The 23,392-nt window shown below is 43.8% G+C and overlaps 1 protein-coding gene and 1 long non-coding RNA gene across 5 annotated transcripts in view; one reads left to right on the top strand and one right to left on the bottom strand.

Moving 5' to 3' along the window:
- Positions 1-16,695: 16,695 nt before the first annotated feature.
- On the bottom strand, positions 16,696-18,249 carry LOC108502733. 3 transcript variants are annotated; one of them, XM_017825950.1, is made up of 3 exons: positions 18,131-18,249; positions 17,589-18,020; positions 16,696-17,505 (listed from the first exon to the last, which is right to left on the bottom strand). In XM_017825950.1, exons 1-3 carry the CDS (start codon positions 18,135-18,137, stop codon positions 16,814-16,816), a joined length of 1,131 nt encoding a protein of 376 aa, XP_017681439.1. In that variant the 5' UTR covers positions 18,138-18,249; the 3' UTR covers positions 16,696-16,813. The 3 variants fall into 3 exon arrangements, with proteins under 3 accessions (XP_017681439.1, XP_017681440.1, XP_017681441.1); XM_017825951.1 differs by having other exon boundaries at positions 17,589-17,694; positions 18,131-18,139; XM_017825952.1 differs by lacking the exon at positions 18,131-18,249 and adding an exon at positions 18,086-18,101 and having other exon boundaries at positions 17,589-17,694.
- The window catches only part of LOC108502734, a 17,834-nt gene continuing 12,686 nt past the window's right edge, over positions 18,245-23,392 (top strand). Inside the window, exons 1-3 of one of the 2 annotated variants that reach the window (XR_001876580.1) lie at positions 18,245-18,318; positions 19,509-19,617; positions 21,209-21,260. This is a non-coding gene — a long non-coding RNA (uncharacterized LOC108502734). Of the gene's footprint in view, positions 18,319-19,508; positions 19,618-21,208; positions 21,261-23,392 lie in introns of those variants that run through there. The other variant, XR_001876579.1, reaches the window with a different exon arrangement.

Raw genomic sequence — 23,392 nt, 5'->3', positions numbered from 1 at the left:
ACCTTGAAATAGTGCAGGATCTGCTGCTCCAGCTGGATCCCTACAAATCTTTGGGCCCTGATGGGATTCATCTGAGAATCCTCAAAGAGCTGCTGATGTCATTGCAAAATCTCTGTCAATGATTTTTGAGCTCTCTTGGGAATCTGGAGAGGTCCGAGGTGACTGGAAGCTGGTGAATGGTATCTCAATTTTCAGGAAGGGCAAAGTAAACCCTGGAAGCTCCAGGCCTGTCAGTCTCACTTCAGTGCCTGGTAAAGTTATGGAGAGGATTATTCTCAGAAATATTGATAAACACTCACAGGATGATGACTATGCTGTCATCAGTCACAGCCAGCACGGCTTCAGGAGAGGAAAGTCCTGCTTATGAAACCTGATCTCCTTCTGTGACAGGGTGACCCACCTGGCTGATCAAGGGAAGCCAATTGCTGTCATCTTTCTGGGTTTCAGTGAAGCTTTCAATCCTGTCTCTCCCAGGATCCTTCTGGACAAACTGTCCATCCCACAGCTGGATAGACACATCCTGTGCTGGGTGAGATGTTGGCTCTCGGGTCACCCCACTGTCACAGAGGGTGACAGTGACTGGGGTGACATCAGGCTGTGACCTGTCACTGGTGGGGCTCCATCTGGGCCCTGTGCTCTCCAACATCTCCATCACTGACTTGGACACAGGACTGGAAGGGTCACTGAGCAAGTTTGCAGATGACCCCAAACTGGGAGGAGCTGTTGAGTCCCTGGAAGGCAGGGAGGCCCTGCAGAGAGACCCTGACAGATCCGAGATCTGGGAATCACCAACCATAGGAAATTCAACAAGGGGAAGTGCTGGGATGGGGCAACCCCGGATGGACGGACAGACTGGGAATGAGATGCTGGAAAGCAGTGCTGGGAAAGGGCCCTGGGGGTGCTGGTGGGTGGCCAGTTGGCCATGAGTCAGCAGTGCCCTGGCAGCCAGGAGGGCCAAGCCTGTCCTGGGGGCATCGAGGAGGGAATTGTCCTGCTCTGCTCTACCCTGGGGTGGCCTCACCTTGAGTTCTAGGGGCAGTTTGGGGCACCAAAAAATAAAAAAGACATTAAGCTACTAGAGAGTGTCCAAAAGAAGGCCCTGAGGATCCTGAAGGGTCTGTAGGGGAAACCTTATGAGGGCACTTGGTCTGTTCAGCCTGGCAAAGAGCAGGCTGAGGGGAGACATCATTGTGATCTTCAACATCCTCATGAGGGGCAGTGGAGGGGCAGGTACTGATCTCTTCCCTCTCCTGACCAGTGAAAGGACTCGAGGAAACAGCATGAAACTGAGTCAGGTTAGAGAACAGGAAAAGGTTTTTCACCCAGAGGGTGGTTGAGCAGTAGAACAGGCTCCCCTGGGAAGCTGTCACAGCACCAAGCCTGACAGAGCTCAAGAAGCATTTGGTCAGCACTCTCAGGCATGTGGGGGGATTGTTGTGGTGTCCTGGAGTGGAGGCCAGGAGCCCCTGTGGAGGCCAGGAGTTGGGCTCAATGACTCTGATGGGTCCCTTCCAATCCAGCATATTCTATGATTCTATGTACATCCATTTTTTTTGTAGGTAATAGTGGAAGTAACCTCATTTTTATACAAATATTTTTTCTTTGGCTGCACTGTTAACTTATGGTCTGTAGATAAAGATTACTTACAGGCAACAGCTGCTGGTGAGTGCAGTGTGATTCTCTCTCACATAATTCAGTTTGCTGAAGTTGAAACAGTATGGTTTAATTAACCAGTTCTGGCTTAATTAACCAGCACTGAGAAAAGTTCCTGCTTTTTCTGAAGTATCTTGTGTATCTTACATTTAGAGATCCTGAAAATCTTGATTTCCCTCCTTTGCTGGAGGACTTTGGGAAGCTCTTCGTTAGTTGACCTTTTAAGAGGCCTAAACCTGGCTGAACAAACTTGATAGACTTGATCACGATCTGCTGCAGATAACAGTCACTGGAGCTTCGCTGATGTACACTGGCAGATAATCTAAGTCAGTATTTACAGCCTGGCTGTTGGTGAAGTTTACTGACACTGCAGCTGAGCTCAGCTGTGAGGAAAAACGTGGAGAGGATATAAGTTGTAGCCCTCAGTAATTTTGTTTTCTTCTCTTCTGTGTCTTCTTTTCATCTGCTCACTTAAAGGTTGTGTGATGAAAGCTGGAGTTTTTTCAGAAGGAGTAATAAGGTTTAGGGAGAGAACTGGTTATTAATTCCATTAAATGTAGTCTAATTTCTTTTTAGATTTTTAGGGAAAAAAAATCCCAAAGCTCTTGTATGGGGTTTATTTCATCCCAGTGATTTATAATAATTTGGAGACAGGACTGTAGTTTCAGGTGAGATTGAAATCTCATGCTATGGAAAAGATTTTTTAAGCAAGTAAAAATCATTTTTTGAATGATGTGTATTTCCAAATAGTAACTGTTATCACAGTTAGCTGCTTAGTGCGGCAGTGTGTGAGAGGAAGAATTACAGAGACTGGCAGCAGGCTTTCTTAAGTGCAGTAGCTGGGGACTCTTGCTGCTCATCCTTATCCAAACAGATCCAACACACCTACATTGCTCACCGTGGGCTTCTGTTCTGATGTGTGCAGAGAGCAGTTTTTGTGTCTGCAGACTCCTACACAGAAGGTGTGGTAATGTATGTATTTTCTTCTGCCTGTCTGTCTTTTCTTTCCTTAAGATTTTTGTTGTTTCAAGGCTTAAAAAAACCCCAGCACAACACCTTACCTGGAGCCTCATGATTCTTCTGTACAAAGCCCAAACCACAGCTTCTCTGTAGTAGTTGATCCCCTACATAAGTGCAGGAGAAGGGTACTTGCAGTTACATCTGTTCACCCTCGTGGTTTCAGCAGAGCTTTTACATCTTTATTACCTGCTCACAAACACACAAACAGCCTCCTCTGACCTTCTTCTGCAGTGTTTGTGCTGTGAGTCAAGTAGGGGCTTCAGCACTGTGGAAGAAAAGCGGTATCGTAGTTCTTTCACAAACTGTGGGGAGTTCTACCATCTAACTCACACTGGAGATCCCTACTGTAATACCACACCAGTGCCATAATTTCTATTCTGTCTATTCAGAATTGCTTCCAATGTAGTACATTTATCCTGTATTCAAGAATTGAGTGGTTGGTTGCTGTTGCCACATGCATCAACAACCCCCGATGTCAGCGAGGCGCCCCCTGTGCCGGTATCAAGGTAACCCATAAACCTGACATGTACAGCTTTGTGCACAGCCTGCATTGGCATCGAGTTCCACCTAAAACCTGTTTAGAAAGAATAATTTTCCTGATGACAAACTGTGTGTTCTGCAGACTTTGGGCAGTGCTTCCCCTCCAGAGTTGTCTCTTCCCAGGCAGGATGCAGCACGTGCACTGGAGTGGTTGTTCTGGGCACTCACATCTGCCATGCTTATTCTTTCATTTTGTTTATTCGCATTGTTATTTCTGCCTAGCCTGCCCCCTCTCTGGCTGGGCTAGCACACTGAATGCACAAAAGACTCTTTTTCCTTAATGAATACTTCTTTTTCAGTTAAAAAAGAAGCTATACAAATGCATTCTTTTTTTGGTGGAAAACTTAGAGGTGTTGCAGTCTCAGCATGGGAAAACTTGAGTTCTATCCCCAGATCTCACACTGAGTGGGAAAGATCTTAATACTTTTCCTGCTTTCTCCACATTTAGTGGCTTCAACAGTTGGTTTCCTTGGTGAAATTTCCCTGATCTTCCTTTTCTCATGTTACAATGCAAAAATTTGGTGTACCCTGGTCCCGTATCACCGGGGTGGTGGGTGTAAGTTTCAGTAAGACTTCGCCACAATAAAAAATCTTGAAAAATTAAACAGATTTATTGCACCATAGTTTGTAGTAGGAAATGGACTTGTTAAGCAGATCGAAAGGAAATTTTATCACCCCAAGGAATAAGTAATTTTCAGTACAGCTTCTCTCATTCCCTCCTTTCAATAATTACTTCCTTCCTTTCTTTAATTACTTGTAAACCTGTAACACTGGACATCACTGAAGGATGTGAAGCCCTCACACTGTGTAACTATAGCTGCATGTTTCACATTCTCACCTCTGGTTTAGTGATTCAACAGGTTGGCATATCCCTACTTCAAAGTGAGATATTTCTATGTGCGAGGTACCCCAGGAGTGCCAATGCCCAGCAGTGTAGGTAGGGCCTGTAAATTCTTTCTCCTTCTATTTATTCTGTGGAAGGTCACTGCTGATAACACTGGAAGTCACGACGTTTGTCTCTCACACTGAAGCTGAAGTGGAATCCCACACAAATTACTGGGGAAAATCAAAACAGCGGGAGGGAGAGTGCTGTGCCCTGACATCCAAGTGCTGCAATACACTCTACTCCTTGCATTAGGGGTGGCTAGGATGCTCTCATCTTACCTGGCAATGGAGCAGTACTTTGGAGTGCTTTGGAGCCTGGTGAGTTGAGACTTTAATGAAAAGATAAAATTTATATGATACTTGAAAGGGAAGGGGATAGTCTGACTTATGGAATAAAAGCATAATTCTCCCTTCCTTTCAAGCACCTCTTTTAAAAGTACGATGGTAAAAGAAAAGGAGAACAAGGGAACACTAAGTTAAAAATAATACAAATTATCATAGATTCTGAACCCCACTGACTCTCCTGATGAGAAAGATGACCCACATGATTTGGTTCTTCCATGTGCTGCTAGGAGCCAGGCCCTGAAATAAGAAGCAGAGGTCTTTGATCTACATGTACAGAATAAGAAAAGATTGGTGTAGAAAACTGAACCCACTGGACCTGTATGGGATTTTTACTGGCTCTTGAAAGATGTGTAAGTCATTATTATAATGTTCCCACCTCTCTACTGGTTTAACCCAAAGGCCTGTAGCCTGTTAACCTCTTTTCAGTGCTGGCAAAGCGGTGTGGAAGAATAGGGAAACCATGTAGTGATGATTCCTTAAAATCCTGGATTATCTCCCGACAATCTGTACTTTGGGCACTTCTGAACCAAATATTGTGTCGCTGTACTCAATAGGCTTCAATGGATTTTCCTTTCTTTAATTTAATTTTGAAGCCCTGTCAGTTTTTGACAGCCACAACGCCCTGTGGCATAAAGCTTTGCAGCTTCACTGTGCACAGTACAGAGAATTTTTTTCGTGTGTTTTAATCCTGTGATTTAAAAATGGTTTTTTATTGTATAATGCCTCATTCTTTGAAAAGAGAGTGAACATTTCTGTTGGTAATTCAAAAATTGTTAGCATATGGTTGGTCAGCTTTTTCCTGAGGTGGAAAAGTTTGTCTGTTCAGTTTTTCTTCATACGAAATCCATTCCGTGCCTTTGAGTGGACTTGTTGCTTGCCCCGTGCCCTTTCCCAATCCATGGCACGGTGTTGCAGACAGCTGCTTTGGAATTGCAAGCAGCACTCAGGATGTAGGTGCACTGCATATTGATATGAGATATCTGTGTTCTCTTCTGCTCCTTTCCTAATAACTTGGAGAACTCAATTCCCTTTTTATGACCTTTGCAGAGCGTTGTGCTCAAGTTCTCATGGAGCAGCATATTCTAACTCCAGTATCTCATAATCTACCATTATGTGTATAAATTTTAGATTGTATTTCTTTGTGTGCACAATACTGCATTTATCTGTGATGAATTTCAGCTGTTCCTCCTTCCCACACTCGCTCTATTGCGGGGTTATGGTGCTTGTGTTACCCGGCCTAATCCCAGGAGCTGATATTCCAGTGATATCTGTAGGCTGTGTCACTCACTGCTCTACTCACATGCATTTTCAAACCTGTTCACACAGCAGGGCTGTGTTGCACAGGGTGTGGTGACCTTCCACCATGTACTTCCCAGTGTTCATCTTCCAGGCAGTTCTTGGCTAGGTGAAAACCTTCAGTTCCATGCAACAGTTACTCTGTGAGCTTTGGGGTAAAACATTTTAGTTGTGAAGCTTTGTCATTGTGTGTGGTTATTTTTTATTAAGAGAAAGTCACTTAGTTTCATTGCTTACCCCAGCACCATTTAATTCACCGTTAAGCGTTGCTTTAAAGGCACCTTAATCGTTCCCTTCCCTTTTCCTGATCCCCTGCTTCCAGGCAGTGCTTTTGCCTTCTAGGAAGAAGTCTTGCAGGCTGCACCCTGTAACTTACTGCCACTTGTGGTCTTGGTGGACAAACCAGAAGTGTGCAGGTACCATGTGGGGCCCAGCACCACAGGAGGGGCCTACCTTACACAGGCATTTTGCATTAGTTGCCCGTAACCCTGGTCGGCTTTCCTAGTGTCTCTCTTGTCATCGCAGTCAGAAAGTACTTGTCCTCTTGATAACAGTCACTAGATTGCAAAATTCAAAAATTAAGATGAACAGGATGTGAGCTGTGAAACCAGTGGAAGGTTCCCAGAGTGGACTGCACACTGAAAAATTGGGCAGCAATGTTGTGATAACAGTTTTATTGTATGCCCTTGCATTTGCATTTTAGTATGCAGCAAAGGTCGATTGCAGTCTAGGAATTATATTGAAATGTTCATCACTAGAATGGCATCTGCAGGTTAGTGAATGTGGACTACCTACAAAACTTTAACCCATGCAGTAAAACAGTACCTTCTCCCATCACCAATGGCAAGTGTGAGCAGAGCTGGAATTCATGGTCTGTGTGCTCTTGGAAGAACTCTGTTTTCAAGAAGGAGATGGAGGAGGGGATCCATGACCACGGCATCCTTTGCAGCAGAGTATTCTGCAGGAGTGGCACCATATTCTCCTGATCTGTGGTGGAGGACTTGGCAGGTGTTTTCAAACTGCACAGTTTACAGCTCAGTGGAATTTGGAAGTTGTTATTGCTCACTGCTCTCCATTTTAGATGAAATGAGGGCGGTGATGTAAAAGACCCATTGCAGTTCATCACAAGGACTGTGAGGCTGCCCCGACAGCCTTCACTGGAGCAGACTGGGGGGATGTAACAGGGACATAACTGTGAAATGGAAGCACTTTCAGAACTCACATAAGTTGAGCATGTGTGGTTTCAGAGAAAACCTCAGAGCCAGGGTGTGGGGCCATGCCCACGTGGGCCAGTGCTCCAGGAGCTGAGCAGCAGGGATGTTCCCTGCCCCAGGCACCGTGTCTGAAGGGAGCTGGGTCAGCACTGCACTGGGCTGCAGAGCCCCGGCCCGGGAAGCAAAGGGCTGTTGTATTTTGGCTTTCCCAAGTCCCTAAACTGACACGTGCACAGCAGTGATGGAAGCAGGCAGATTCAGGTGGTGACTGTGAAGCACCAGGTGATTACTGTTGCACAGAAAAAGAACACTTCATTTCAGGATCACCACCTGGGTTGGAGCTGGATATATCTATCTATCTATCTGCTTGCACTGCCCCATGGGACTGTGGGGGCATCGACTCATTGCCTTCTCTTAAGACAGGTTTTTCTGAGCACAGAGCTGATTGTGTAAGTTTATTTTCAGATAAACTTCAGGTGGTACTGAATGAGTAGAAAGGTAGTGGTTAGTTTTTAGCAAAGATGTTTTTTCATGTACGACATTCAAGGGAGAAAGGAAATTGTCAGAGAAAATGTATCCCTGTACAAGAAATATATAGTACAAGAAGGTATCTGCCACGCTAAGAATTTGGCAATAAGAATTTCCACCCTGTCTTTATATAACAGTTATACAACAGTTTTTATGGTCATTTACAGCTAGAACTCTGTAATATCAGGGAAGTTTTCTTGCCCAGTCCTGATGTTTACAAAATACTACAGTTGTCCTACCCTATGATTTCTTGGCTCTGAATTACTCTCATAGTAAATGTTTTTGTCAGCGAGAACCTTGCCCTGTGCTTAACTTTTAACTTAAAGACTTCATGAATTCTAATTAGAAGTTATATTGAAATTCTGAATGCTTGCTGGCAGGAGATGTTGATTTGAGTAATTGCACTAATATTAGATAACATTCCTTGAAAATATAAGGATCAAGGTTTCAAAAAGATTCTAATAAAACCTGAATTGAAAATCTGGAAATATCAGTGCTGGAGAAGTGAGGGAGGTGGAAGACAGCCAAATAAACTGGAAGTTTCATTATTATCCACTTTTATTATTTTAATACAGGTCTTAGACTATTTAGAGCTTTTTCTTAATGGTCCACTTCCTAGAATCCTGTAATTAACAGAAAAGTAGATTTTAATTAAAAGTATTTCAGGACCTCATTGACTGAAAAAAATGAAATCACAGGAAAAAAATTGCAATAGCACACATTTAAACATAGAGGTGCTAGAAGGCAAATAATGTATTGCTTTTCAGTGTGACTTGAAAGGTGTCACTTAATGCTTATTTTTAAATATATTTCAGACTTGTTTTGACTGAAAATTTTTGCTTAAAATTATAGTTTTCTCTGAGACACTCTTAATGTTTTCTTTAATTGAAGGTTTACATTAACAGCCCTATAAATAACTGAACTCCCAAGTGCTTAGATTCTTTCATTGAGTTAAAGAAATTTTTGCCAGTAAAATGAATACAAGAACACTCAGGCAATATTCTATGAATGTTCACAGGTGGAAAGCATAAGCAAGTAGAGACTCATGAGATCACTGGACAAGTCCAAAGCCCAGTGACAGGACCTGTGTCCTCAAAGTTGTCACAGCCCTGAAGGAACTGGGCCTTGCCTCAGAGGAACGAGCTGGCCAAGCTCACAAGCTTATTTTTCGTAGTGGGTGTTTTCAAATGCCAGGTCCATTACAATTTCCATTTTACTCATTCCCTGTTGATTTGATCAAATGCAAACTCCAGTCCATCTTACTGTTAATTCATCAGTTGGTTATGGCTTTAGTTCAAACCTTGATTTGATTAACAAGGTTCAGTGTTAGTCAGTCTAGTGTAACAATAACTTCATTTGCTTTCTTTTTATGCTCTGGCTTACTAGTTTTCAGTAAAATTCACAAGGACGTGCAAAACCTCATTTTCTCTGAGTCACAAGAACTGGCTATGCTGAGAAGGTGGGAGGGAATCCAAGGGAGACATCAGAGCTTCTGGCTCCCTACTTCTCTCTTATCATACGCAACAGTTAATCTGTGGCTCAGAAAATCAGCATGTCCTGTGGATGACTCACGTAGAGGTGGAATATTTGACTTCAAGCTTGAAATACAAACACATCGTTGCAGGTTCTGTACATATAGGTATATCCTGTTGAGAAAAAGTGATCATAATCCAAATATGGGGAGGAAAGAAAGGCCACCTTGGGCAAATCTATTCCTTCTTTCTGAAATTTTCTAATACCTCTGATGATCTGGAAAGAGTGAGTTTATTTTCCTGTGAGCCCTTCTCCTTGCTTCCCAGTGTGCCAGCTGCATCAGTTCCCACTGCAGCACAGCCAAAATAAACAGAGAAGTAAATAGCAAGATCTTCTGAGGGCAGATCCAAAGTCACAGATCCAGAGTCACAAATCCTATGCATGAAGTGTTTTCTCATTTTAAGCAGTGGGAATTTTTCATTAACATGAATGGGGTCAGGAGTTAACTCTACAAATCTATACCTGCTTAACCTCCCAAATTTCCATTTGTTCAGAATGCTCCTATATAATTTTCCTAGAAATGAATCTGTAGTATTCTAAGGTCTCTGAGTGCAGTAGAGCCCTGAGTAGTGCATAGCAGTGGGAATGGATGGGGAAGGCTGTCCTTCAGCAGTGCTATTTCCCACTTGAATCAATGGGTTGTTGTAGTGAACTTGACAAGAAGCATCTTATTTCTTTAAATGAGCAGAGCTTAAAGGAGCCGGGTTATTTTAGTCAGTCCAGGGAATATGTGTTGACCTGAGTGTTTTTAATTAAGGCAGAAGGGTTGTTCTGTGTAACAATTCAAGAGCCTGCCTTCTTCTTCCTGGGTTTCCCTGGATCTTGCATATGGTGCCCAGAGTCACAGGTGGGAGAAAGGACAAAAGCTGTCACAGAATAAGCCTCTCTGTTATTTACTTATTGTTGGTGTCACTCTAGAGGCTACAGTGGGCTGACACAGATGTCAGTGCTTGTGGAAGCGAGGGATTATGAAGGACAGGAAGGATCAGGCTGAAGGGAAGGCTGCGGGGGAAGAATCAAGGGATTTCTGAGCAAAAAGGTCTGCTTGATTGCCCCTCTGAGGAGAGACGGAGTGAAAAGGAGCAGGAGCAGAGGCTGGAAATGGCAGCAGGAGGAACACAGGCATGTTCTCCATATGTGCCTTTGAGGGGTCCACGAAGGTGAGGAACACGTCTGGCTGTTGTAAGGGGAGATGGGGGTGAAGACACCTTGGTGAGATTGAGAAGAGGCTGAGGGGAGAATCGTGTTATCACTTAGTTCCTCACTGTTATAATGGAGAAGGCTGGCTGTCCTTAGAGCAAAACCACTGCCTCGGGCAGATTGACCTGGTGTGTAGTAGCAAATACATCAGCCCTGAGCAGACAAGGGAGTGCCTGTGCTTCCAGTCAGGGCTCTCAGTGAGACAGAAGCCAAGAGCAAATGGAAAGCAAGCTTGCATTGAGATATTAACCTGCAAAAAGCTGTAATTCTGGAGTTTTGTGTGCTGCTCAGGCCGCAGTGTTTAAAGGCTGATGCAGAAGAACGGATGGAAGGCTTCCTGCCCCAGGAGAGGCTGTGTTCACACAGTGCCGGAAATTTGGAAGAAACTAAAAGCATTGGATGAAAACTCATCCCCTACTGAGCAGGCAGCATCCTTCAAGCAAATGCACACAGGATTTTGTAACCAATGTAGTGCCTATGACTTTAATTGGCATAATGATATTTCAGTGTTAAATATGACATTTTCCTCTGTCTTCGCTAGCATAGTGTCTCTGAGCACAGAGAAGATGGAAGGCAGCAGAAAAGAGGAAGGAATACCTACTTTGGGACCAACTGCAAACATTATCCCTTTCTATTCGCAGTATATTGCTGCAGCAAAATATGAGCTTTTTTATATTTCATGAGGCTTTTTCAAGATCAATGCTATATATTTTACATCCCATGTCAACTTTTTTGTGATTAATGCTAGTCAGAAACTTTACAGAGGATAAAGTCTCTATCCTGTCATTTTATTCTGTCATACTGGTCGGGGGAAACAGGATATCAATGTAATAGCTCAGGAGAGATACAATTAATATTCTTTCCAAATAGTTGAGATACTATGTAATAATTTGAGATATATATCTTTAACACCTCTGTTTACAAGAAAATAAAGCCCTGGTAAAACAAAGGGATCTTTAAAATACTGGGGAAAAGAAAATGTGGAAATACTTGAAGACTTGCAAAACACGAATTTACTGATAAGACTAGAAATCTGAATATATGAACACTAATAAATGAAATAATTGAACCTTTGTACTGCTGAAAAAATACTGTAAAACTCAAAGACCTGAGAGACTGATGGAAGGCAGGTACTATGTTAATTTTCAACATTTAAAGAAATAAACCCGAGAAAAACCACAAAAGAACCCCAAACCAAAAGAACAACAAATGCAGGAAGAAAATTAGACCTGAGAGTTGCTCTCTTACTAATGAAAAAAAAAAGGTTTTTTGGTACAAGGAAAATGTCATGAATGTTTCAAAGGCAAAACCAGCATAAATTGTTTATAAAGAATAACTACTGGAATTAACATACATGTTCTTATTAACAGAGTTGCCAAAATGCTTTTGAAGAATAAGCATATTAACTTGTTTTGTGCTGAATCAAAATTGATTTATTAGCTGTGGAAGAAATGCTTCTTTTTAAAATTTAAACAACTATAAACCTCCAGTAATAAAACTTGCTACAAGGACATGATCTTGCTGACTTCTTAAAAATCTTTGAAATACTACATGGCACCAAGATGCAATTAAATGCAATGATTGGTGTGAAGCAATGTTGTTCATCTATTTGATTTTTCTCTATTTTCGATAAAGGGAGAAAGACATTAAAAAAAGGCCCAGAATTGTACATACAGACTGGAAAAGTCCTATGTATAATCAGGCTAACCTGTCTGTTTTCTTGTGATATGGATAAGTTATTCTCATTTCATAATGTATGAGGATTAATTTGAAAAAAAAAAACTTTTTAAAAAACAACAACCCTAAGTATGGCAAAAAGACCTCCTTGAATTCACTGTGCTTGCTCTTGGCTGGCATTATTTTGCAGTGAGAAGCCAACACGACTTGGTTGTTCCCATTATAGAATTCATTGCCACATGCCTGAAGGTTTTCTTCGTGAATCCCCATAATATTTCAATGTTCAGCCTCAAAATTACCAGCCATGCTTTAACTGGCCACAAAAAAAGTACTTGGGCCTGTATTAAAATACTCATTAAACACAGAATATTCAGTATGACCTTATGTAGTGGGCTCTGTGATAAAACACAAAGAGCATTATCTGAGATTCATCAGAACTTGAGAGAAATATTGCTGGATATGGCAAAGAATTACTGAAACCAAAAAGGATTAACGGGGTAATGTAGAGAAAAGTCTCTTTACTTGGATTTAGAAATCACAGCACATATATAGCAAGCACCCACTTTTATATTCACTGCTGTGAGACCAAACTATACTACAAAGCATTTCCAAGAGAGGTTTTTTTCACCTATTTTTTTCTGACTACTTACATTTCTATAGTATGCCAATCTCTCCTTGTTCTGGTGTGATAAACGCTCTGGGGTGAGCTATTAAAGGTCTCAGTTTTCTTTCTGTTTTTTGCCTACCCACTGTCTGCTCCAACCTGAAAATAGTCCTTTTCTTCACTGTAGTGGTATCTTTCATATTCGGGTGTTGTGCCACAGTTCTTAAACTGCAGCATAAGCAAAGTGTGCTTTTTTTTCCACAAGTTAGTGCAATGAGCTAATATTGGTATTAATTTGGAGGCAGTTAATCAATATGTTTTGTGTACTGAGAACAGAGTTGACAGTGTCAAGTGGTGCTGTATGGAATATTTGATTTTATTTTAATGACTTATTTATTTCCTGTGTTCCATAAAACAGACTCTACAGGCTTGCTTCCTTGGCTTAATTCCTTGTGGATGAAGAAAAATCAATACAAATGAAGGCTCAGTTTTGCAAATATCCATATTTGGGTTCAGTGTAGTTACTCAAATTCCTAATAATTTGGAAGAGCAGATCTTCATTTATAAAGTGAGAATGGATAATTTGTTTCTATCTCAGCAAAAGCACACTAGGCATCATTGTCTATGAAAACCATGGCCATGATGAAGTATTAATTATACTGCTGGAGGTAAGAGGTATACTGCAGGGGGTGAGAGGCTTGAAGTATTGGCTCTTCAGCTAAAGCAATGTTTTATATATGACATATTTATTATGAAAAAGATTCTTGTAGAACAAGCCCTTCAGAGAGGGACAGCTCCAAACCAAAGTTTCTTTACTTTGGTATTTTTAAAGGAAACCATGTTTTTTGGTTCGTATTCTTATTTTTCCCTTTATATTCTGGTACGCTGTTTTAGAAAATGATATTTTTATGCTTCAGAAATCATATTGAGTCAGCTCTTTGTTTGTGACTTGCAGCCACAGGTGAGCTCTGGTCACTACATTGCAAAACCTCTTTTTATTTTGCATGGTTACTGAGTGGGAACACCTGCAGAAGGTCAGGACCTGGTAAAGCTGTAGGCACTTGGGGCGAAGTCAGGCAGGCTGTGATGAGTACTCAGCCATTCTTTTGGTTGTGGCTGCTCTTGAACGTTTTCAGCAGGATCATACTGCTCAGTGTATACCAGCAAAGAGCTGTGTGGGCCTGTTGAAAACAGGTGCTGATGTTTAAAGCTCTTTGGAAACATTACCTGTTTTTAAAAGCCCATATCTAAGGAGAGGTAATAAGGCTTAAATAACACCTAGTGGTCAGATTATGGCCTCTTGGTTCATATCTGCGTTACTAAAGGAAGTCTGAACGCAGTTTTTGTTGTACCCTGTGTGTGCTCACTGTTGCACTTGGTGATGAGGTCCCCTGTGCTTGCTTTTTGGTGGTGTTGGGATCGTCCTGTACCTGGTAAGAAAGTTAATGGCGAAATAAATATAATCCCAAACCTGCTTATTTTCTGGCAGCTAATTTCGGAGGACTCCCTTGTTGTCTCTGAGGTCATAACCTCTACAGAACAGGTGATTTCAGGCAGAGGAGAGGTGTGTCTAGTCTCTCAAGATCACAGGAGGTTAAACTGCTACAAATTCAGGCTAAAGGTAATTAATAGTTTTGATACAAAGTATTCAAAGAGAAGGTAACAAAGGAGGAAATTTCTGAGGGTTTAGGTAGGTTTGCAGTTGAAAATTACTTCTCTATCTTTACTCCTTTTTCTTCTCTTAATCTCTTTCTTTACTGTGTCTTTAATATCTTGCATAACTTAAAACCGAGTGGGTTGGTTTTTGCTAAGTTGTGTGCTAAATAATATCTTTGTGAAGTGCCCTATCTTGGTTGCATGTCACCCTTTTGAACTTTAGTGAAGATCCTTATTTTCTCCCATATTTTAAAAGTAGAAGTGTCTCCTGAGAAAACATGTGCATCGTATTATCTTTACACTACCTCAAGGAATTAAAGCACTGAAGGCTCTGCAAAAGTTCGGTGGGTGAAATTTTGGAGCCTTGTATATTTTTAAAAGTAAACCTCCTGGTTGAGGTTGTGGCTCCGTGGCCGGGGTCTTACAGCGTGTGAGGTCCCACAGCCCTGAGTGCTGCAGCTGCTGGTGGCTTGTGTGTGACCAGCATTTCATTTGAAATGCAGAATTGATTATGTCAACAGGTTTGATATCACCGTGTTCCAGGGAGGGGGATTAATTCACATGCTACCTCTATGGACCATAGAAGCTGCTCTGAGTATTATTAATTTATCTTTGAGGAGTTCTCACTTGGATTAATAGCCTTTTGCAAGGGAAAAGAAGACACTTTTTTCTTTAAACTACCAAGCAGTATGTTTCATGTAGGCGTTTGTGAGGATTTTAATGAGCTCAAACCATGCAGTGTTCTTCAATTAACTTTGATTATACTTGTGTATAATTTATTTTGACAATAACTGCAAAATTACTTTTCATTCAGGAAACAATTGGAGCTCACCACGTCTTGACCTCCTTTACTCTCATGTAATTTTAATGAAGATAGAATTGAATTTTATTAGGGATGAGACCAATGCACTTGAGAACAGAATCTTTGTCTTTTCTACCCAAAAATGGCAATAAGAAGGGTGGTGATGAAAACAGATGGTACCAATGGAAAATGAATCTTTTAATTATTGTAAGATTTTATTTAAGAGTGAGCATAAAGATATTAACAGCAATAGAAGTGTTTTATGTGCTTTATGCAATAATATTCTGAATAATAATGCCTGATAGAGAGCATTAGTTTCTGTGCTGCTGGGGAAGAGGAAGGACAGCTGGAATAACAAATAAAATAAGAAGGAGTGGTGTTCTCTGATGCTCAGTGCAGCACGTTTGCTGCCATTGAGGTAATTCAGAGATATATGTAATAAAAGTCTATAGAACATGCACAGCTTTTAGCAGTTGTTTACATTCACTGTTTTATTGCAATTACTGTTGCTCCTGTTCTGTTTCTTAGTCATACTTTGGATTCTTATTTGAGTTCCACCTCAGCTTCTCTGTCTTGTTGGCACTGCAGGGTCTGGTGTTCCTCACAGTCAGCTGCTGTTCTCACACACAGAACTGCTTCCCTTAAATACTCTTCTGTTTTTAATCCTTTTTCCTCTCATTAGGAAAGATTCTGGCATATAAGAAATGAACTTCTCATCAGAGGCAGTATAAACCTCTAAAAGTATCTGAATGCTTTCTACCTGGAAAGCAACAGAATAGTGAACTAGCTGTCATAGTGTGTTTGGTACGTGCACTTTGGGGACAAAATGTTTTGATAAGCTTTTTTGTATTTTTGAGGGAATGGCAGAGACAAGACAGGTTGAAGACAGATGCCTTGTGCAATACCTGAGAGGGAGAGTAGTGTTCCTACAGTGTGTAAACTTGCCATAGACCTTTTAGTGCTCTTGTAACAGGAAAAACGTGCTTTATTCAGAGACTTAAAAAAAAAATCTTAAAACCCATAACAATATGTATTATCCAATCATAGATGCACATTTGCAGGAGAAGCTTTCTCACTACTGCATTATAAAGACACATTTCCAGCAAAATAATTTGCTGTGGATGTTGCACTGCTATTCTTTAACAGCAGTCTGTAAATTTGGTGGCCTCTGTCCTGGAATATAGGCTTCCCAGGCTGGAGGTCATTTGGGGTTTTTTGCAGCAACATATGTGGCTGCCTTGGGAACTGGCCTGCAGTGTATCAGATAAGTTAGAAGAAAATAAAATGTCCACCTGGAGAGCAGAGATTGTATCTGGAGCTCATTGCTTATTTCAGCAGCATGCTGCTGTGTTGTCTTTGTGGACAGTTGATTTCTGTTGCTCGAAATTTATTGGCTTAAAAGAATAATTAGGTGTCTACTCTCAGCTTGGAAACGTCCCTAACTGGGGAGGAGTGGTTATTATAGCACTTACTCTAAACAAAATCTGGATTTATCCAGTGATGGGAATGTGGTTTGCTCTTGCCTATACCCCATTCCTTCTACCTGCCTCTAAGGTATAGCAGATAAGTCAACTTTTTGCAACAGTTCTGTGTTCTCCCACAGGCACCCAGCACCTGGGGCGATGCTGAGCCATCCTCTGGGTGATCATGCCCAGTCCAGCCCGGTCCCCCACAGGGTGGGCAGGGGCTGCACTGAGGTACTGCCCCCCTCCCGCTGCCCAAACGACCCAAGACAGAGAAGGGAACTGCAAAACCACTCTTTAATGAACTAAAGAAGAATGAGGGATGTGGGAGAGGGTTGAGCCTGGGGGCCTGGATGCAGGTCACTGGCTCAGGGTGTCTTCTGGTCTGGGTGCTGCGTCACCGCTGTCGTCGTCTTTTTCTCGGCCGGGATGTGGCCCTGCGAGGAGGTCCCTTGTTCCGTGGAGGTGCTGGCTGGCGCCGAGCACGGGGCCTGGCTGCTGCCACCTCTCTTGTTTTGGGGTCCGCCTGGATGGTGGTGATGCCTGGTGGCAGCTGCAAGTGGTTCTTAACAACCTGGGGCTGCTTCTGCATTGTCTCCTCCCCCAACTGGGCCATGCAGGGCAAGGGAGGCCGGGGGTCACTGAGTGGGCTGAGGGAGGGGGTCAAGTTGGGGGTGGTGGGTACGGCATCCTCGCTGTTCCTTTGCTGTGCCTCCATTGCTGGCTTCTTGGGACAGTCGTCTTCCAGCAGGCATTCACAGAACTCGAGGAGCTCGTCGAGGTCCTCAGCGGTCAGGCTGGGGGCGTTGGCGGCCAAGGTGGTGTCCTCACTGTCCTCTTGAGCCACCTCCACTTGTTCCTCAGGGCAGCCACTGTCCGCCAGGTACTCAAAGAGGTCGTCCAGGAGCTCACTCAAGGTGGGGCTGTTGGGGGCATTGACAATGGTGTCCTCACCCGCTGGGGTTTCAGGCTGGGTGAGGTGGTGGTGGTTGATGATGTCCTCTGCCTGCTCAGAAATGGCCTCTGTGCTGGTGGCTGGTCCCTCCTCAGGCAGATCCGTGGGCTTCCTTGGACCAGGGGTGGTAACCACTGTTGAAAATGGAACCCCAGGAGATTGAAGTTTTCCTCAGCTAGACTGCCTACCCATGGGCTCTGCTACCCCCCAAACTCACCTTTGGGCTCCATCGTGGTTCTGCCTGCCAGGGCAGGTCGGTGGTGGACACACAACACACCAGAGCCCGTGGGGTACAGGGGCTCTCCTTGGACCACAGCCCTTGGCTGGTAGGGCAGAAGCGCCCCCGTCACCAGCTGCTGTCCCCAACCATAGGCAGAAGGACAGGGAGGCAGCTGCACTGGCCAGGGAAGCTGCACCACAGGGGAAGGTGACAACACCTGCCCCGGGGCCCCCAAAGGCTCTGGGACCTCCTGCCTGACGGTGACTGGGACCAACTGGTGGGTGCTGGTGTGGAGCTGGACAGGGGCAGAGTACAGTGGCAGCCCTGGGACAGAGGGCAGCTCCCAGGGAGCTCCCAGGGCTGGCTTGGCGAGGGCAGCGAAGCTCACGCTGGCCACCTTCAACACTGTCACCTGGAGGGGGAACCTCTCTGTTGGGGGAAGCAAAAAGGGGTGATGAGGTGAGATATTGGGGGGCGTAGCTAGTTGGGGATACCTGGAGGGCAGGACTCCCGGGAGGAGTGGGGACCTGCTGCTGTACCTGCCATGCTGCTTGGCCAGTTTGGGGTTTGTTTGGGGCAGGCAGCATTCTGGGGGTTCTGTCACCAAGGTGACTGTTTGGGGCAAACAGCATTCTGGGGATTCCATTGCCGGAGTTGCTGATCCCACCAACACTAGCTCCAGCCAGCACTGTGATGAAATGAAGAGCTGCCCACCACCGGCATGAAGGTGCCCTCCATTCCCTCCCAGCTCTGTCCCCACTCCCAGCACCAAAGCTGCCACCAGCTCAGGAACAGCAAACTGGGAATACCCTGTTTTTCCCAAAGGGAGCCATTCCCTGTGGGACAGCCCAATCCCACCCAGACCCCCTCTGGGCATGGCACAGGGAGAGCTGCACCTTTCCCACTCACCTGCCGGGTCTCCATCAGCCGTTTTGGCAGTTGCCAGGTTCAGATGCCACATCCAAGGGCGGTTGCAGAGCCCTCGGCCTGGCCCAACTGCCCGCCGGCCCTGGCACTGCACCTCCACCCTGTCCCACAGCCCTGGGGCTCGTCATGGCCTGGCCACCCCACCCAAACATTAGTGGTGCACACTGGGCACTGTTCATGCTCCAGAACTGCTGTTCAGGAACTTTACAGTGGGTCCAGACCTAGCTCCACTGAAGTCAATTAGAAGCTTCCAAATCAATCCTTCCTTCCCCTCCTGGCGTTTGTGTGGGAAATGGAATTGGTGGGTGGAACTGAAAGGGGTGTGACCCTGGTCCAAAATCGTCTCTATCATTTCAGGCCCAATTTTCAGAGCTGCTGAACACGAGTCTGCTGAAATTAAACGAAGGCTTTGGTGGTCAGTCGCTCTGAAACCAACTCCAGAACTGGCAACAGCTCTCATTTTGTCTCACTCTGGTGTCCAAAATTAGGTTTCAAGCAGTGTGGAAGGGCATTTCAATATGTTCTTTCTGCAAATATTGCAGCAAAATGAACTGGTATGTTATAAAGTAGATTCTGTTTTATTTATGCTTTATCTTCATGCCTTTAATGAAATTAATTTTTAAATGAACCTCAAAATTTAAATAACTCAAAGTGTCTTTCCTTGCAGTTAGAATATAGTAGGTCTTTAGTCTGATCTGCCATTAAAAAAATGGAGGATAAGCTGTAAAATACCTTGGGAAATGTATTTTACCTTTTCCTATTCTGGATGATGAATTGGATAAATTCTGCTCCGGTTTGGTGCAGAAACCCAAGTTCAGATTTCCTTTGTACATCTGAACTTGCAGGAGGGTTTGTTTTATTTCATGACAGTAAAGAAAAAGGAGTTTTATCTTTTTGGTGGGGTAGAGTTTGGTGTTTTGGTGGGGGGGGTATTTATTTTTATTTTTATTATTAGTCTTTATAACTCTTAAATCTTGCACTTCTTTACAGGTGTTTCAGCTGTGTGGTGCCAGCTGGCAGGGCAGAGCCCCTGCAGTGACTGGAGTGCCTGGTGTCAGAGTACTGGTCTCATGTCAGCTCTGGGGTTTGTGTGACACAGGTGGGTCATGGGAAACTGCTTTCAAGGCCTTACTTGGGGTGCTGCAGTGTCTGCTCAATGTTTCTTGTGTCTGAGGACTCCCTGACACTGGTGTCTGTGAGAGGAACTGTTGAGACTCTTTGTGTGCACAGCAGATGGTGGGGCAGCGTGGGGGCAACCCAGCAGGGTCTGAGAGCAGCAGATCTCACCTCCAGCCTGTACAAGCTCTTGACAGCAACAGAGCTGAATTCTTTGAAAACTGTGTCCACATCTTCTTTTATAACTAATAGATGTCTGCTTAATAGCTACTAAACGTCAGAACTTAGCTATTGAAGACTTACCTGGTATAAAGGTAAATGCAGAGAACGTTTTGGAGTAGGCCACTCACTGGATCCACAGATCCAGCTGTGGATCTGTGGGTTTCCTGTATTTTATTTTCTTGGGTTTTATTTGTTTTTTTTTTCTTAGAGACAGAACTCAGTGAAAAGGGACTGGAAGGTAAATCCAATGAGGAACAGCTCAGGGAGCTGGGGGGGCTCAGCCTGGAGAAAAGAAGTCTCAGGGGGACCTTCTCTCTCTGCAACTCCCTGACAGGAGAGGGCAGCCGGGAGGGGTCAGGCTCTGCTCCCAGGGAACAAGGGACAGGACAAGAGGAAACAGCCTCAAGCTGTGCCAGGGGAGGGTCAGGTTGGATATTAGGGAAATTTTTTTCATGGCACATGTTGTCAAGCATTGGCACAGCTGCCCAGGGCAGTGGCGGAGTCGCCATCCCCGGAAATGTTCACAAAACGTGTGGATGTGTCATGTGAGGACATGGTTTACTGGTGAACATGGTGGTGGCTGGGTTGATGGTTGGATTCAATGACCTTAAAGGTCTTTTCCAAGCTTAATGTTTCTGTGATGATTCCAAAAAGATATACAGTGCTGCCACTGTACCAAAGCAACGTTTGGATGGTTTAGAAGTTATTCTTGGAAACACATCCTTTGATTTGCAAAGATGAGGTAGTCAAACGTGTTTGAAAATCAAATCTGGTAGTTTGGATATCATCAGAAATTACTCTGATTTTCTGATGTCTGATAGTAAATTCACTGGATTTCATAACTGAAAATATTTTATGTTTAAAAGACTGTCATGAAAATACAACCTTGTAGGAATCCTCATCTATTGTTTCAATGAGTTGCATGTCAAAATTAGTAACTGTCAAAAGCTTAATTGTGAATCACAGAACTTACTCTGACATCAGGTAGTGAGCCAAATTCCATCCAAATGCCATATACTTTCCCTGAGAATAAAAAAAAAAAGGCTGCCTGAAGCATTTTGCAGAGACCATCTCTGATGATGGTGAGTGATGGTCATTTTTGATGATGGTGAGGTTGTGTGTATCTGAAATACGGGAGTTTAGGATCTGTGTTACTAGTGTTGAAGGTTGCAGCTCCAATGACAAAACTGAAAAGCTGCAAGTTTTAAAGGAAAACTGGTATTGTAAAGCAAGTTGATAAGGAAATTATGAAAATTTTGAACGTCAGACCCTACAACACTATATTTAGATTGAGTTTATAACTGTTGGGATGTAGAAATGGGAGTATAGTATGATTTTATTTTCCTACCTAGATCTCTGCCTTCTCTTTCATGTTGGAATTGGTTAGGAACCTCTAAAGATTGCAAAACATCTGTTTAAAGAGCTGACCTTCTGGGCCAACTCCAGGAAAAGACTTGGCTATGAAGTCCCAAAAGGGATTGACTAAAATAAAGTCTTTCAAAAGGAACGAAATAGTCAAACAGACATGCAGCAGGAAGGGGTATTTAACAGCACCTCATCAAGTCTGGCAAACTAGATATTTTATTCTTTCCTCTTTTCACCTCTGCAGAAACCTTTTTCCTTCCACTTTGTTTTCCTTCTCTGATCCTTCTAGTCCCAGAGTTTAATTCTTCATTCTTTGTAACAGCTTTGATTCCATGGTATGTGCCAGATCATCTCTGTAACATTAAGACAAACAATTCTAAATAGCATAGGACACAGCTTGTCTTATGTGAGTGGCCTTCACTGTGTTTTGGGAATTTAAAGTTTTGTAGACTTGTAACAGTTAGCAGAGTAAGGCCCTAAGTAAATGCACTCGCAAATAGAAAAGGGATAAGGGAAATAAATTGACAGTGATAATACTGTGCACCATTCACAGATGGTTTCTTACAAAGAAAAAAGTGAGTAACTCAAAATTACAGCCTCCAGGTTTGCCTGCCCCTCATGAAAAGACAAATACAGTTGTGGTTCACTCAGCTGCAGATAGTTTTTTATTTGGTTAATAAACTGAAATGTATCCAAAACTCTGGTTCAAACAGCAAGCATGCCAAAAAAAGCCCTCAAAAAACAAACCCAAACAAACCAAGATATTCATGAAGGCTTGCCAGTAAAGCATTTATAATCTGATTTTTCATTCTATTCAGATTTCTGCAAATATTTTGATTATTGCAGAGCCTGGATACTGGTTTTCTAAATGTGAATTTTATGCATTAATTAGACACCATTAAGCATTTCTCCCAAAACACATAGATTAAGCATTTCAATGTGCTTTTCTAATTACATTTAAAAAAAATCAAGCTGTAAAATTGCCTGGAGTCAGTTTGTACCCACACATGCAGCTCTCATTAATGTCAGTGAGTGTTAAATGTAGAGGGAGAGAATATTAGACTTGGGATAAACCTTATTAAAATGTGCGTAGGTGTTTAAACTTAAATCTGTATTGGTTAGTGGAGAAATGCCTAAATAATAGGGTCTGGTGTAGATCCAAGGCACAGTAACAATTTCCCAAACTCACCATGTGTGGGATTCATCCTACTTCGCTTCAGGCATTTTCACTGGAGGCTGAACAAATGGCTTTCATTTCCCATTTTCATTTGGGGATGTGCCTCCCCCAGACCTGGCACAGGCAGTGTCCCCTGGGGTCCCTGGGGGTGGCCTGTTTGTGCTGCCCAGCCCAGTTTGGCTTGGATGCTCGAGAGGTGAGGGAGGGAGGTCAGGCAGGTGGGATGATGCCAGGACCCACCAAGGCCGTGAGCCAACGACTTGTAGGACGAGGACTGACACCCCACGTGGAGAAGAAAACCCGGGCAGGTCCCAAGGCTCCTGGGCCTCTTCCTTGCCAGCCCTTTGCCCAAGGCCCCGAGGCAGAGGTGGGACTCAGCCCCTGCACAGCAATCAGGCACAGGCTGAGCCCCAGGGGCACCGGACCCAGGCAGTCTGAGCTCTTCTTCCTGCAGCGTCTGCCTGGGGCAGCCCAGCCAGGCCTGAGTCTCTCCAGGAGGGGCCAAGTCCAGCCAGAGAGTCCCCTCTGCCCCTTCCATCGTGCTCCCTGTCCTGGGCCTTCCAAGAGACAGGCTAGAGACCTCCAGCCTCTCCAGGGAGATGCTGCAGGGCAATTGTTCCTGCAAGAGCTTTGATTTGGTCTGCCAGCTGAAGGAAATCCTGGTTTGGGGAAGAGCTGCCTGAGGCACTGTGATGGTTTCAGTCTAGGCCTTCCTGGAAACCAGCTTGTAACCAGGAAGGAACCAGGAAGGTGACCGAGGAAGTATTCCATGCTATTCCTTTACGTAACCTAGGGTATAAATAAGGCATTGATAAGATAGTTCGCACTCTTCTCTTCCGGCGAGGTTGGAGAACGGTGGTCCCTGTCTGAGTCTGGCTTATCTGGAGCCGAGGCCTACGGTGACTGCCGCAATCTGCCACGCGTGAGGGGAGAGCCTTGGGCCGTGTCTGGTCATCCTGCCTGTTCGAAGGGAAAGTGGTGAGATTTTTTGCTA

Source organism: Lepidothrix coronata, unplaced genomic scaffold (genome assembly GCF_001604755.1).
Source record: "Lepidothrix coronata isolate B3197 unplaced genomic scaffold, Lepidothrix_coronata-1.0 Scaffold124, whole genome shotgun sequence".
Lineage (NCBI taxonomy): Eukaryota > Metazoa > Chordata > Aves > Passeriformes > Pipridae > Lepidothrix > Lepidothrix coronata.
The sequence above is the reverse complement of the archived record's forward strand: the minus strand, read 5'-3'. Positions and strand labels throughout refer to the sequence as shown.

Coding starts and splice junctions, on each gene's coding strand:
- LOC108502733 (XM_017825950.1), bottom strand. Junction 17,506..17,588: donor AACCACGATGGAGCCCAAAG/GTGAGTTTGGGG, acceptor CATTTTCAACAG/TGGTTACCACCCCTGGTCCA.